The 15,364-nt window shown below is 40.0% G+C and overlaps 1 protein-coding gene across 2 annotated transcripts in view; it reads right to left on the bottom strand.

Annotated features, from left to right (window-relative positions):
* Window positions 1–2,609: 2,609 nt before the first annotated feature.
* The window catches only part of opcml (opioid binding protein/cell adhesion molecule-like), a 234,670-nt gene continuing 221,915 nt past the window's right edge, over window positions 2,610–15,364 (bottom strand). For both annotated transcript variants that reach the window (XM_071525387.1, XM_071525386.1), the window contains 4 exons: window positions 5,946–6,083; window positions 4,890–5,010; window positions 3,695–3,846; window positions 2,610–2,710 (listed from right to left, as the gene is read on the bottom strand). In XM_071525387.1, the coding sequence (XP_071381488.1) occupies window positions 2,610–2,710; window positions 3,695–3,846; window positions 4,890–5,010; window positions 5,946–6,083 (512 nt within the window). The remainder of the gene's footprint in view (window positions 2,711–3,694; window positions 3,847–4,889; window positions 5,011–5,945; window positions 6,084–15,364) is intronic.

The raw sequence follows: 15,364 nt of genomic DNA, 5'->3' as shown, positions 1-15,364 counted from the left end.
ATTGAGGAAGATTATAATTTTTTATGTGAAATACATAAAAATAAAAATCCCTAAACCTTATAAAAGCTATTACTCTACAATGTAGACTGTTCCTTAGGGTGTCATATGCAAACATACACCTTAATTATATTCCAGTATCAGTTTTAATTTTAATAGGGATTTAAAACAATATGATTCAAGCTTACTGACATCAATATTATATCATGTTCGTCTATCTGGGATAAAAAGGATTTGAGTAACCCTTAGCATTAGTTTCTGCAGGTAATGGAGTTTCACCTGTGTTTTTTTTCGCAAACCTTCAAAAGTTAGATCACAACCTGTGACAGTCTGCACCTGACCGGGTCACCATCATTACAAACACGTACTGTAACATGTGAGTACAACAAAAGCATTTCCACTTACATCAATCTCATCCCCTTTGTTTTAGCTTGAACACACTTCTTAACTTGCACGTATGCACAGGAGTGAATCGGACAATAGCAGAACATCACATTATCAATCACTTGTGCTGTTAAGTATATTCTTGTCACTGGAACATTTCTGTCTGTGCACATCAGCTTAGGCAGACTAAAAATGTCTCTTGAAAAAGCATCCACCAAACCAGAGAACGTAACAATCGTTGTTGCAGTCTTGAGGAGGGCTATGCAGTTCATCTCGGGGCAAACCAGGTTGACAGCGCACATTCATAACACCTCCACAAAAGCTTCATGGCAGCTACACGGTACATTCATTATCAAGTTGATGCAACGCTTATGTCTTTCATCAAATCGTCTCGCAACACTTGTGTCATCTGCGGCTTAGGTGGTGGAACTGAGTGCCAGGTTTCTAGTTGAGAATGTCAAAAATGTCCTGTCTTCCCATTTTTACTTGATTCAAGGAAGCTTTAAATCAAGCAGATTAATCCACTTTTACTTCAGTGGTCATATACATCAAAATACCTAACAGGTATATGTGTATGTCATGTTTCTGGTTGACTAACATAACACGTGTGACTTTGAACCTAGCTTCTAATGCTACGCGCCACATTAAATACGTTAGTGAGCTAGCTAGGTAGCTGCATCCATAATGAAGTTCTGAGAGGTCACTTGCTGGTAGCTAATGTTTGCTAACTACATGCCAAAACTCTGAAATGAGCAAGGCTAATAACTGTTCATCATTAGGTGGCAGGGTGGACCAATGTCCTGGGAACGTTGAATTCTTTGCGGAGGGGGGCAGATGAAAACAAAGAATCCTCTCACTGGGGATCAACAGAAAATAAACACGTAATTCATGATGTGCTCTGACCTATACGGCTCTGTGAAACCAAACACAAAAACCTGATTTGCCAAGCCTGAGATTAGACCCCAGGATCTCTGCATGAAAGTCTGATGCTTTAACAAGTGGGCTGAAGCACCATTGTGGCTGCCTGAGAAACTTCTAGGTATTATATCTCTCTATCCCACGGTTGTACATGTGCAGTGGGCTTTTTTTTTTTTTTTTTTTTTTTTGGGGGACCAACAGACTGACCGACCTACAGAGTGACTAAACAAAAAACCACTGATTGCAAATTATTTTGACTCTAAAACAGGATAACACCGGGAGCTTATGGTAAATTAAGTTTTATGAGATATTCTCAAATTAGCATCAGTAACTAATGGGAACGTGTGTCACAGGAATAGGAACAGAGCCAAATTGCTAATTAGACCACCCACTAGCCAGACCTTTTAATGATTTCATCATAGCTACAGGTAGATAACAATACTGTTTAACAATTTCAGGTTCTGATCAGCAGTGCTTAATGCGTCACTTCTGTGAAATAAAGTGTCACACTGTTCAAACACCTTTGTCATGAGTGACATGTTACATGAATACTTGAATAATTTAGATTTCAGGGTTGCATCACTAGTTTTGAATATGCTGTGAAGCTGCTATGACACCGTGGTTAGGTGTTACAAATGTTGCCCTTTAAGTAAAGTATACTCATTTTGAAAACAACAGTGTCGGAATTCTCTGTACACATCTGTACATTTTCTACACACACAATGATGGAAATAAAAATTTTGGATGCACTATGCTGTAGGACTTTGCCTGAGAAATCACGGTGTACTATTTATTATTCGGAACTCTGCATTGTTTATAATGAATGATCTGTTATTCTGTTGCATACAACTGTAAAAATACAGTAAAATTCAACAATCACATTGCATTTTTTCCTTTTTTGTCGTTTACTTAAAAAAAGCTTATGGTATTGTACAGAGATCGAACAGGACGTGACACAATAGTAATCTGAATGTACACTTCAATATTGGGCAATAAACAGTCAACTATCAACAATTACATTAACTTTTTGTTTTTCCCTTTTCACATACAAAAAGGTTGGGGAGACACAAACTCGGTAGTTCTACCATCATCAATTAGTGCATGATTCAAATTTTTCCCCTTCCCACACCGACGCCTCTCATCTCTTGGCGGGCCGGCGGAGTGCGGACCCCGACGCAAAGCCAGAAAGAAAGAAAAAAAAAAAGTGTGAACCACTGGCATTCTTGGATTTTCCATTCTTCTTACAGGACTAATAGTCTTTTTGTTGCCGTTCAACGCTGAGAGATGCTTGAAGGTGGTCGTGTTCCGCCTCAGAACTTGAGCAGGTACAATAGGGTTACAGTCAGCAGGAGGCATACGGAGCAATGGGGCAATACGGCTGCCCGGTTGACATCGTGCATCGCGCCCGGACCTGCAGGGCAACATGAACAACAACGCAAACCAATTCATTGCATCATCAGGGTTAGCATGTTTTATGGCTCAGATCAATACAACAGCTTAAACCATAACCTCCCCCTCAGATTGAACTGTAGCTGGGATTCAAACGTTCTCAAGGTAAACCGATAAATAAACTAGAAGGCACTCGGAGAGCGCAAAGCTCCACCAACGCCGAACAACTTCTCCAACTTTCTGTTTAATCCCAAGACATCATTCCGATCACTTCAATTTGAAGATGAATTGATGTCTTGACCCTGCAAACACACCCTTAGCATTTGGAATGGCTAAAAATCAATAATTGTGTAATGGCGGGAATCCCAGATCTGGATCACCACCAAAATCAAATCAATTGTTCCTTTGCTCGAGGCCGATCTGTCCACCAAACTTCATGGAAATCTGTTCATAAGATTGCTGACAGACAGACAAACAAACCAGCACCTCCTTAGCAGTGGAATATACAGTACAAAAGACTTTCTACTCATCCCACCCAAACCGCTTTTACAACCTTCGATTTGAAGTATCAAAGTTCAAAAACACAATGTTCTTATCCCTTAAAGTCACAAGGAAACGGCATGTCTATGTGGTCTTTCTCCTGTAATTTGACGTATTATGGACTGTTAAAAAGTGGGCAGGTTGGACCAGAGCAAACATGGAAAGTGACTCAGAAGAACTGGATGCTAGCCTGCATCCCATTATAGAGGAGAAAATGTATGAGAAATCAGGAGAGGAGGAAGATTTTGTCCCTGGTGTAAGGCCAAAAGTAATGGGATTTTGATATCCAAGAAAAAATCCAAGAATACATTTTTTGTGTTTATTGTTAATTTGGTGTATGCTTTCATATGGAAAATTAGCTGACAAGGTGAAAATAGTCATTTTTCGTTTCATTGTGACTTTGAAATCAGGACTCATATTGCCATAATATTTTAATTTTTTTCATATTCAGCATTAAAATTCTTACCGTAAAGGATTATGCTGGCGTTGGTGATTCCCATGGTGTTCATGGCCACACAAGTGTAGTTTCCATAGTCTTCTTCCGAGACATTGAAAAAGACAAGCATGGACTGTTTACCTTGATTCTCTATCTTAACCCCATTTAGTCCATTGAAGAGCCTGTGAAGAAGAGGGCAGCACTGTTCAAGGTTGTTGCTTGTGACTGTGCTTTTCTGAAGCATCTGAGTGGACAAGTGTCTTGCAGGCAACTTCTGCTCAGCCTCATTATCAAATCGTTTGTGTTTAGAATGTATGTCTGCATGCAGTTTAGACAGAAATACATTTTATACCTGTGAGCCATTACAGGTCGGCATACTTGAAGCTGACAAATCAGAAGAATTGCATACCTCTGTTCCCAGCTCACATTCCAGCCAAAATTCTTAACTACAGCTCACCGGCTTATTGAAGCAAATTGTGCACTGCATGCTTTAGTGCACCATAACCCAATGTTGTAACTTTTTTTCTGTTTCGTTATGTTGCACCGGCGCTATTCCTCTGCCGCTGTTTCATCGCCTCGTTCCATGTTTGCCAATGCTAGTCATTTATTATATCAGCGTTCTCCATCTTTTTGTTCTTGTGGACCGATTTTGTCTCGGGGACTGACGAGCAATGCCGCTGTCACCGTCAAGGACCATTTAACACTGCAACATACCCTATGTTTATATCAGCTTACCAGCTCCGGGGCTGCTCATAAACATCTTACCAGTCCCCAGCCTTGAGTTGGAAAAAGCTGCATTATACTATAATACCCTCTAAACCTCCAAGCAACGCACCCCACTGACATAAACCAATTAGAGTGTAAAAATAATAATACTTGCCTTTGGTGACCGTGGCTGTTTTGGAAATGATTTGACTATGAGGAAATCTATTTGAATGTTCATACTGTGATTAAATCTGGCTATTTTGCCCATAGTAAGAAGAAAATACAGGGCAGGGAGGATTATCTCATTACATCAAAACCTGAATCTTACTTACTTACTTACTTACTTACAAAAATATGGGAAAAAAAAACATCACTTATTGACACTGATGATCCAATGTTGCTCATTTCAATTAAAGTAAGTAAGTCCACACCACTACAGCCCAGTAGGTGTGTCTGTAATATCGATTGGAAACAAGTCCGGGCCTATATGAAAATCACAGAGCTCAGAGGAGAGACTTGCCTACGGTCTTCTTTGTACCACTCGAAATCTGCTCTCGGGACAGCAGAGGCTTCGCACTGCAGGACTCCTTTTTGTCCGACCGGAGTACCCGTACCTCTTGCCTTGGAAATGAAGGGAGGATCTGCGGGACGGATCACAAAGACGAATATGTTTTACAAAAGCATGATATAGAGTACACAGCGACACAGTGATTGATGTTTTTTCGGCTTCTTACTTTTACTGCTTCTTTGAATGTGAAATGACACGGTGACTATGAGGTTAAACTGCAGATGGTCAGGGTCTATTGGAGGGTATATCCGATGAACAACTAAAGAACTGTGGGCCTTTTTGTATATATCAACCAATATGTATCAACCATTTACATTAGAGCTGCAACGATTCATCGATTAATCGATTAGTTGTCAACTACTAAATTAATCGCCAGCTATTTTGATAATCGATTAATCGGTTTGAGTATTTTTTTTAAAGAAAAATAAGTCAAAATTCTCTGATTCCAGCTTCTTAAATGTGAATATTTTCTGGTTTCTTTACTCCTCTATGACAGTAAACTGAATATCTTTGGGTTGTGGACAAAACAAGACATTTGAGGACGTCATCTTGGGCTTTGGGAAACACTGATCCACATTTTTCACCATTTCCTGACATTTTATAGACCAAACAACTAATCGATTAATCAAGAAAATAATCGCCAGATTAATGAATGAAAAATAATCATTAGTTGCAGCCCTAATTTACATTCAGTGCGCCCTTACAAAAAAGTCACATGTGAAAAACCGCATGTAAATTTAAGCACATATGTTTTTTGGACACATTGGTTTACATATGTGAACAATGCCATCACATATGAAAATATTTGTTTCACATGTGGAAACTTAATTTCACATTCAAAGAGACAATTCACAGGTGAAAATGTCATTTTCACATGGGAAATGTCACATTCACATATGAAAAGCAACGTGCACATGTGCTTTGAGTTCACATATTGGTTCACATGTGGCTTTTTTGTAAGGGTGGAGCCAGTATGCTGTAGTGTTATGCGATTGTTTTCGCTCTTACAGTTGACGGTGACTTGCACTGTCCTGACATCAGGGGCTGAGATGTCATTGGAAGCGATGCATTCATACGATCCTGACTGCTCTTTGGTGATGGCTGCCAACTCCAGATGTTCCCCCTCAGTGACAAATTTATGCATGCCTGTGGAAAAGGAAAGGAACAGGGGAAGAAATGCATCAGTAAATTAAAGGCAACAACATTGATAGAACGTATTGATTCCTACGCAAGTAACACCACCTCTTGATCTACAGTGGTCTGTAATTGACACAAACGATCACATTTACAAGTAACCTAGCTAATTAGAGCAGAGATATAACAGGAACGTTGGGACAGAAATAGGTGGGGAGTTTTTATTCCAAAACAGAATACGGGCCAGAGAGAGAGTTTTGAAAGACAGAAAACTTAGCACCTCCCCACTCCCCACCCAATTAAGCAGGATTAAAAAACAAATACGACTTTAAATGGGATGCTCAACTAAGGCATGACAATCTAAATACACTATTTTCCAATTAGTGAAGTCCTAATGTTTGGTTAAATTTGCACAAACCACAAGTGGGTGAAAAGATATTCGCGGGGAACACAATATTCTTTCTTTACTGATGAACTGTTAGATACCTGTACTTCCCTTTCATGTGATACACGCACACTGAACAGATAAGGAAAATCTTGCCACTGCCCCTGTCAGAGATCTTGATACAAATAAGATCGAATAAACAGACTCCAGCAGCAGTCTGTCCCCAAGTATGGGAACTGCTCCGTTTCCATATGCCTCCAAAAGGCGGATAGCTCAGGGCATGCACTCATTATACAAAGAAAATAAACTAATTGCGTTGAAACAAGCCCACTTGAGTAACACCACAAATTACCCCTGACACAAGCAATGTTAAAAGCATGTTCTAGTGACAGAAAGACCTTAAGCTACTGCTGCGTGGGTGGGAAAATGGATAGGAGCACTAATCCCAATCAGGAGAAATGTCAATCCAGCAATATCTCTACATTAGCATAATATCATTATGTTTTCTCCAAATCCTCAGCTGCAGACGCTATTGCAGCTGGCTGGGGATTCACTGAAAAGGTTGTGGGCTAGGGATAATCAGCTTGTTGCATATAACCACGGGAACTGCTAGCACAGGTAATTGAACATTTTCATCATGGATAACTATATTAGGCAGACTGAGGGTGACAAAGTGGTGTTGAGTTACTGTGTTATTTTATGATTGCAGAGTGCGACTGCTTTAATGACGGCCACGGATAGAAGGTTTACTTTTCAAAATATAATCTCATTCATGATTACCTACCCAGTATTGTAATCAGCATTGTAATATATTGGGTTATTGTTACTTTTGCTTCACTATGCCTCTAAAATCTAAACAATATGATATTAAAAGGATCATTTGTTTGTGCTTTGTTTTGCTTCCTTGTGTTACATCATTTTGTTCTATGGCTGATTGTTGATCAGTTAGATCCAGTTAGGCTCTTTCTCTGTCGAGTCCTTTGAGACATGCTGGTGATGGAGGGCTATATGAATAAATTAACTTGAATCATTTATCACATTTCATCGAATATAAGTAAATAGTAATAGTTCATGTTGTCTGAAATGCTGACTTTCAAACTCTTTCTCCAGGAACCAACATTTTTAATATTTTATTTTGTGGACAATGTGGCTCCTCTCAACATAATTTTCCTCTATTCACCCTATTTTTAGGCTATCTACAGCTAGCCTGAAGTATTTTACTCAACCTGTGTTAAATTACAGGGACTTGGAAAAGCTATGGCAGCACAGCTTCAACCGTACCTTCATTGAATCTTTTTCCAGTCAAAAACCAACAGATGCTTCAAAAAAAAGAATATGGTAATCCATTTCAGTACTCCTGCAACTCAACTTTGGGTGTCAAGCCAGTCGGAAAAAAAAAGGGGCCAAGATTATTTTTGTCTCGGAAACAATTTCGCAATCCAAATGACCTTTTCTCTCCGTGAAACAATGTCTCTTGTCTAGTTTGAATTCAAAAGTTTCTAACCTGATTAAAAGTGGCAAGGATGGCGGCAACCTGACAAGGATCCATGTTGGAGTGAAACTCCGTCTGTTAGTTTTTGTCACAATAATTGGTGAAGAAAGGAGCTAACAGTGTGTGGGTTTTATCAACTTTCTGCTGATTCCCACTCAACCTGCTTAGACTGGATGTGTGTATGTATCTGTGCTCATTACTGCATTGTTACCAGTGATAGTGTCAGATTTCAGCTTACAATTTTAGAACAACACAGAATTGAATACAATAGAATCAATACTCTATTGATCCCTGAGGATAAACTGTGTTGTCACAAAACAGCTGGTACAGTATACACATCAACAACATGTACAAAATGACGCAAGCAATGCAAGTCCAAGCAATGAAACGATGACACATGACCAGACATGGCTACAATGAAACTAGATAACTACAAAAAAAAAAAAAAAAAAAAATACACTCCATTGATCAATCAATTGATCAATCAATCTGAATTACCCTGGTGCCCAATATAAAGAAAAATCATAATCATCACATATTACTCTGGATAAATGAGTATAAAAACAATCACCATCATCATCAACGCCCACCATCAGTGGCCTGCAATGATGATCATAAGTCCAGCACAACATCAGTGTCAGTATAGCATGACTGGATAACTAATAAGAGAGCCATTAAAGTACCGGGTGGCAGCCGGCACAAATGAGCATCTAAAAGCACTCGGTGGAGCACCGCGGCAATATTAGCCATTAGCTTAAGGAGCTCTGCTGCCTAGACAGCACTCTGTGCAGTTTTTGTAGACAGATTAGTGCAGTCCAATTACAAGCAGTGCAATAGAAAAGACCAAAGATTTGCGAGCGCAGAAATGTCCGGCAGAAAGCAATCAACAGGTCCTCTTCACAGCAGGTGTTAAAAAAACCTATTAAAAACCAAAGAGTGTCCAAGACACACTGTTTTGACTTTTCAGGTAGCCAATGTTAAACAAGGCACTTGAGCTGCGTAATGTCCCGCCATAATCACCATGATATATTAAACACAACCCGTTATGCTAATGAGGCCATTAATTAAGCTAATTCATGCATTAATTAACGAATATTTCTGTCAAGATAGTTGTCTTCACATAACACGTGGGCTGCATTAACATGAACTCTGTATCTTAAAGCATTAAGGAGTTATAGTGGTTTCAATAAAATCAGTTTGTCCTCATTAATATGCAAATGTATGCAGAAAGGTGCTTCAAAAAAAGACAGACAGACAGATAGACACCACCATCATGGTGGTGTCTATCTGACATAATGTCCTGCATACCATGTACCATTGTGGAGGGACACAAAAATAGCTTTTAACTTCGGCTATCAGAGTAGAGTGCCTTGAACAACTTCTTTGGTTTTTAATACAAGTAGTCCAAAATTTGCACTGCCTTGTGATGGAAAGGTTATTGTAACATAATTGATATGCTTTGCTAAAAAGGAACACTTTCACTGGCAGGAAAAAGTGAAAAGTTGCCAATTCCAATCTAATATAATAATGCAATGACTACACAGCAACATTCACTTTTGAGATATGATTTCATTCCACTGGAATAATGTCTGAGCAACATTTTTCACACAGGTTTTGCCCCAACCAGCACTCTAAGAGACTGCTCCAAAAACTAACCATGTGTTCGTTTTTTCAGTTCATTGTTATCTGACACAACTGTGTGTTCTGTGCACAGCAGTAAAATTCTGCTCCAGCGTTTTGCTGGCAGAGGCAGGAAAGAACAAGCAAACCACAACAGACTCTGGCATAGAGAGACTGGCTGTGATCTGGGAATGGCGTCACATGCCATTTTATCTGCCTGTACACTTTCACGCCCAAATCCCACATTATCACATTTATCTGTGGAGGCCTATCCATTAGGAAGCTACTGGGCAAAGACAGAAAATATGAAAAAAAAAAAAGAACAGTAATTACCATTAACTTATGCGTCGTATTACACTGGCCTCTATGTTTACGCTCGTTGGAATCTGTTGTTTTAGTGGGATACACATGAAGGTGTTGTAGTGATAGTCTGACTGCAATTCCCAATCTAAATACAAAGAGGGTAATTACTAAGCTTAAAAACACACTATCTCTGCTTGCATGATTGGCAGCCAGCAGTTCTAGAGGTGATGGAGTGAAAATAAAAAGCAGTATCAGTCCAAAGTATGTTTAAGAGCTCTTTTTTCTTTTTACTTGCAAATAAGATTAAGGTTAAGGTGTACAAGGCCTTAGCTCAAAGAAGAAAAATATTTCGAAAATACATTTGAAAACTACCTCAAAAATAGCTCGAAAAAATAGTTAGAAAATACATTTGAAAACTACCTCAAAAATAGCTCGAAGGCCTAGAACTTGCAGGAGTCAACCGCACAGTCAATCAGAGACATGCAATAACCAGCCATAACATGAAATATCATTTGGACGGTACCATCAGACAAGCAGTAGGAGTAGTCGTCAACGGGAATGAGTCACTGTGATTGTATAGCTAGATATCATCAGCTATAAAGCTTTCATCCACTGTTTAAATATCTCCAAGGAGAGTTAAAGGTTTGACAAGACTGAGGCTACACATGATCAAACCAACACCACCCCTCCTCCTAGTCCATTAATCACACCGTGTAATTGTCAGCATCAACATGGAGCAGGAACCAGGAGTCTCATTCCCGCATACAGTATGTGATCGTGCAAAGCCCAGGAAATACAGCGTTATTCACAATGCAGGGTGAGCCTCCCCTTTACGTTTCTCCCGTCTTTGAAAAACTTGCTATCAGAGATGTGAGACAGGAAGTCACTTGCCCGGAAGACACTTGATGTGAAGCGGTGTGGCTGCGGTGACGGGAGCCAGCAGGTAATTCTGGAGTTTCATGGTTCCTAACCATTGGAGGGCCCTGTGGTCAGTCTCTAAGCTGAATTCTCTACCCAGCAGACAGTACTTGAAACGGCCTACGGTCCATTTGATGGCTAGACGCTCCAGATGCCCCGTCGAGCGCCGTGTCTCCCTCAGGAGTAGTTTCCTGCTGACTCCGGCCACTGGCCTTTTCTCTTCTCGCTCACCTTGCCGTCACGTTCCACCAGCACTCCTGCCTGAGGCGTCAGACTGGCTGGTGAAGGGCAGACTAAAGTTTGGTTGCATCTGCCATCATCTTTTATCTTTTTTTTGATGACCTTCTTGGCCCACCTTCACTCTCCCTTTCACAGCTCCCTCTGGAACCGAAGACACTGCTGCAATATGGAGGCGAGTGCAGCCATATCCTCTGGCACTGCCTGGTCCCCAAGGAGATGACTGGGTGCAGGCAATCCTCTTACAGCCCCTTCCTCCTGACCCAGCACTGGCAGCGCTTTGCCCAATTGTAGATTACCCCACTTTTCCAGAATGGCACCACTTAGTGCACTTCTGACACCAAATGTAGGGTTAAAGTCTAAAATAGTCAAAGGAATGGTAGCCAGCAGTTCTGGAAGTGACAGTATGTGATGGTGAAAGTGAAGAGAAAAGATGAAGCTGCCTTTTCTCCTCACTATCACTATCACACTATCACCAAATGTAGGTTTCAGAGTCTTTTTTTGTCTCCTGTACTTACAAATAAAGAACTTGCAGGTGCAAAAGACCTTTGGTCAGCAACAAAAATGTTCAAAAATAGTCTTTAAAAATAACTCCAAAATAACTTAATTTGAAATCTTTATCTCCAAGGAGATAAACACCCCTCTTCTTGTCCACTAACAGAGCCATCTGATTGTCTGATTGATGTAGAGCAGCAGCCTTCTCACGTGTACAGAGACGTGATCGTGCTACAACCCGGTCCAGGAAGCAGAGCCTTATTTAAAAGGGAGGGCGGCCTACATTGTATGTGCAGCTGTCTTTCCCTATATGCTGAATATGCAATTGTGTAGGGCTTCCCACCATTGCAGAGGGCCCCGCATCCTTCTTTTCTCAAAGGAAAAAAAAATATATACAGTATATTTTCTTGTTCGTTACATTATTCACAAACATAAAGCCGATCAATGGCGCTGAGCCAAGGGGCCCCCATGTCAATGGGTAGGTGGTATGAGTGGATGGATTTGATTGGTGCAGCAGGTGCTGCAGCAGCTATCCGATCAATTATTATGTGCTACTTAATGATGACACAATGGTGCCTCCGACAAGAAAATATTCATCTAGAGCTGTGGAAAGAAGAAGTCAAGGAGGGCAGGCTTGAGAGCAGAAATCATGATTCAGATATGTGTCATGGTGTTTAGAAGAACGACTGGGTTAGCCTTGTGTCAGCATTAGCTTTGTATATTAGCGTATTGGAACTTGAGCCTGCATAAATGGGGCCTAAGTGTTTACAAAAAGTACTAGGTTAGCCTTGTGTTAACATTAGTTTGATACCTAGAGCCCTCATAAACAGGGCCTAGGTGTGTTTGGTAGGCAAGTGTAGCGTGGAAATGCATTTAATGGAGTGGTGAAGATAGGAGTGTGTACAGGTCGAGTCAGTGTAGATGCTAAGGTATTATTACTAAAAACAAAGTGTTAGGTAGCAGCAGGGCAGCGGGTTGGAGTCTGCTGTGAGTGGGTAAAGAGGGGGTTGGTTCCAGGATGCTGGAATCCACTGTTGAGCCTTCCTGAGGTGTCTTGGGCCTGTTTCAACAAAACATCGGTGAAGGAAGGTGCCCACTTGATAATTCCAATGACTTGCCCACACACTCACCCTGAAGGCTAGAGTAGGTAGCTGGTGAATGTTGCTGCCTGTCTTATGGTCCTGTAGATTTATGACGGTATAGCCTGATGTTTTCAGACTGTGAACAAACCCACCCCCCACACATCATCAGCATTGGTGGTGTTGGTTGGAAATACCAAGGGACGGTTTCAGAATCAACAACAATGAATGTTCTATCATGTTTTAGCGAGCTAGCGCATATTTTTGTTTGATGGATGCTTGCCATGATTAGGATACTGACATTACCACGATTCCTGTTTTTTCCTTTTTGAATGCAGAAATCTGTGGCTGTTTCCTTTCACTCACTACCATTCGGGAACCTCTGCTGATATTTACTGGTCATATTATGCTTCAGTTACGCAGAAATATTACATATTTAACCTTTAATTTTTTTTTAGGTCATATCATTTTTTTCTGTGTAGGTTACAGAAACAGCACAGTAATTACATTTAATCAAAACAATCCCAATATACAATATTCACTGATCATAATTAGGTTGACAAAATACACTTTATTGTTGGTGATAGTTTATCCAGTTAAAAGCCACTTTACTGGCAAAGCGTATGTAATTAATGACAAATTTATACTTATCTGTGTCAAAAATGAAATGCATGATAATACAGTACTGTCCCATTTTCCTGATTGTTAATGTTGTATTTATGTTCCAGTGCACTATTATTCATATCTACCTCAGTGTTTAATGTTCACATTACTATTTGAAATTCTGTTATTGCAAATATTGAAAGTCTTAAAACACCATTTGTGTACTTGCCGTCTATATTATGTGTGGGGTAAGGGGTGGTGGGGGCCCCTAAAGAAAATTTTGCCTTGGGCCCCCCATAGTGTAGATCCAGCCCTGATTGTATGGATGATTTATGAAGCCTGTACATTTAACTAAAGGACATTTTTAATCTCGCCGCTAGGGACAGTCTCTTTTCTCCCTTATTCTTCTCCTCTGCATTGTAGCAGTGTAATGTGAACAATACAGTGCATGAAGGACTCTTACAAACGAATAGGATCAGGCACTATATCCCCTCTCATCTCCCATGGGGCTGCAATAGTTACCACATTGCAATGCTGCTGTGATAGGGAGAATCCCATGGGGTTGAGCGCATTACTGCTATAGCCACCGTTTTTGCTGTTTAATAGTTTCTATGCAGTTTTCGCAGGTGAATATTTCTGCAGGCATGCAGCGTGTTGTGTAGTCTACAGCTCATCATAAAAAAGTAAAACTGGTCTTATCTTCCTCCTGCCCGTCAGGCTTTATCGAGGCTTAAACGATGATTCAACAGCCCACTTCAGATGCTCCTGGGTATCTTATGGGTAGAACAGTCGGTTAGACCTTTTGCAAATGGGACAACTGTTTGACTTGGTTCAACAAGGGTTAGTTGTTACTTACTGACTGCGCTTTGGAAATTTTCATACTATGCCCTCTGTCAGCTAGGACTTATTCAGCAAGCATAACAGAACACATCTCATGTTTTTCCACCGACTCTAATCTAGGTAAAACTCTATATAGCGCAGGATGCACTGACTTGACCCCTACCTGTAATATCCCACCAGCTAAACCCTGCCAAAACAGAAAATAATGAAAAATGATTAAAAAAAAAAAAGATAATAATAACGCATTTTGGATTTGAACACTATTAATGTTAACTGATGTTAAACATATTCACCTAACTACTTAAAGTCCCACTGAAACGGAAGTTAGAGCATCTTTAGCTTCTGTACTGTGACATATTTCCCAGTGAAACTGAATATTTGAGCGGTGTACAGTTACAAGAGGGATTTAAATCAAATCCTTCGCATTTGATTGGACCGCTAAACAGCGGGCGGGGCTTAGAGTTTAGCACGATATGGAGCTACAGAGAGAAACGGAGCCACAGAGGACTGTTGGCTCCACACACACCTCCCTCACCTGTTGTTAAATCAGGAGGAGGACAAGGGAGAGATGAATGAATTAAACCTCAGCGACATTGTTTTGGAAATTTTTGCCCACTGATATCCAAACACACATCTCTTCCTATCTCTCTCCATATTGCTCTGTCAGCTACTACGACCCAGAAACGGTGAAGTGCGGTTTTATATGACCAGTGTGGCTAGCTAGAGGTTGAAGAATGATTGATGGGTGGATGTCATGATATTATTGGTTGAAATTGGTTGGTTCATGCTTACGTAAGCACACGGCATATTTTGTTTTACAGGAAGAAAACATGATTGGATTTTGATATAAGAATACTTTGGCATATATTGTTAAATAGGTCCACAATATGACAGGGGGTCCACAATATGACAGGGGATGTGATCTAAAAGGGTTAAAATGCATTTTTCATTTCATCTCGACTTTAAAGTATTTGACAAGATGGAAACTACTTTAAGAATATAGAAAATTCACAAGACAGTTATTCAAGTATTTTAACTATAACTAACTACATTAAAGCCCCAATATACAATTGCCACAGGGAAATATTGTTGCCCCTACTGCTATTTATGTTTGGATTTTTCTTTTCTTTTTTTTAATTGAAGAAATATTTTTCACTTTCAAAGTGATGGAGCTGTTGACTGACTGTATGTGACACCTAAATGAGTTTTAAATTAATTTTAATCCTGTAAAAGGTTTACATTTGTATTGTTTGTGAAGTCAAACTCCTAAAGAATCTGTTCAAATATACTGTACCTACAGTAAAACAGTTTAGATGGCCAA

The sequence above is a fragment of the Centroberyx affinis genome, unplaced genomic scaffold, assembly GCF_046629955.1.
Source record: "Centroberyx affinis isolate AG114_WGS23_722 - 3 ecotype Tasmania unplaced genomic scaffold, CSIRO-AGI_Caff_v1 ptg001291l_1, whole genome shotgun sequence".
Taxonomy (NCBI): domain Eukaryota; kingdom Metazoa; phylum Chordata; class Actinopteri; order Beryciformes; family Berycidae; genus Centroberyx; species Centroberyx affinis.
This window is presented reverse-complemented; position numbering and strand designations above follow the sequence as displayed.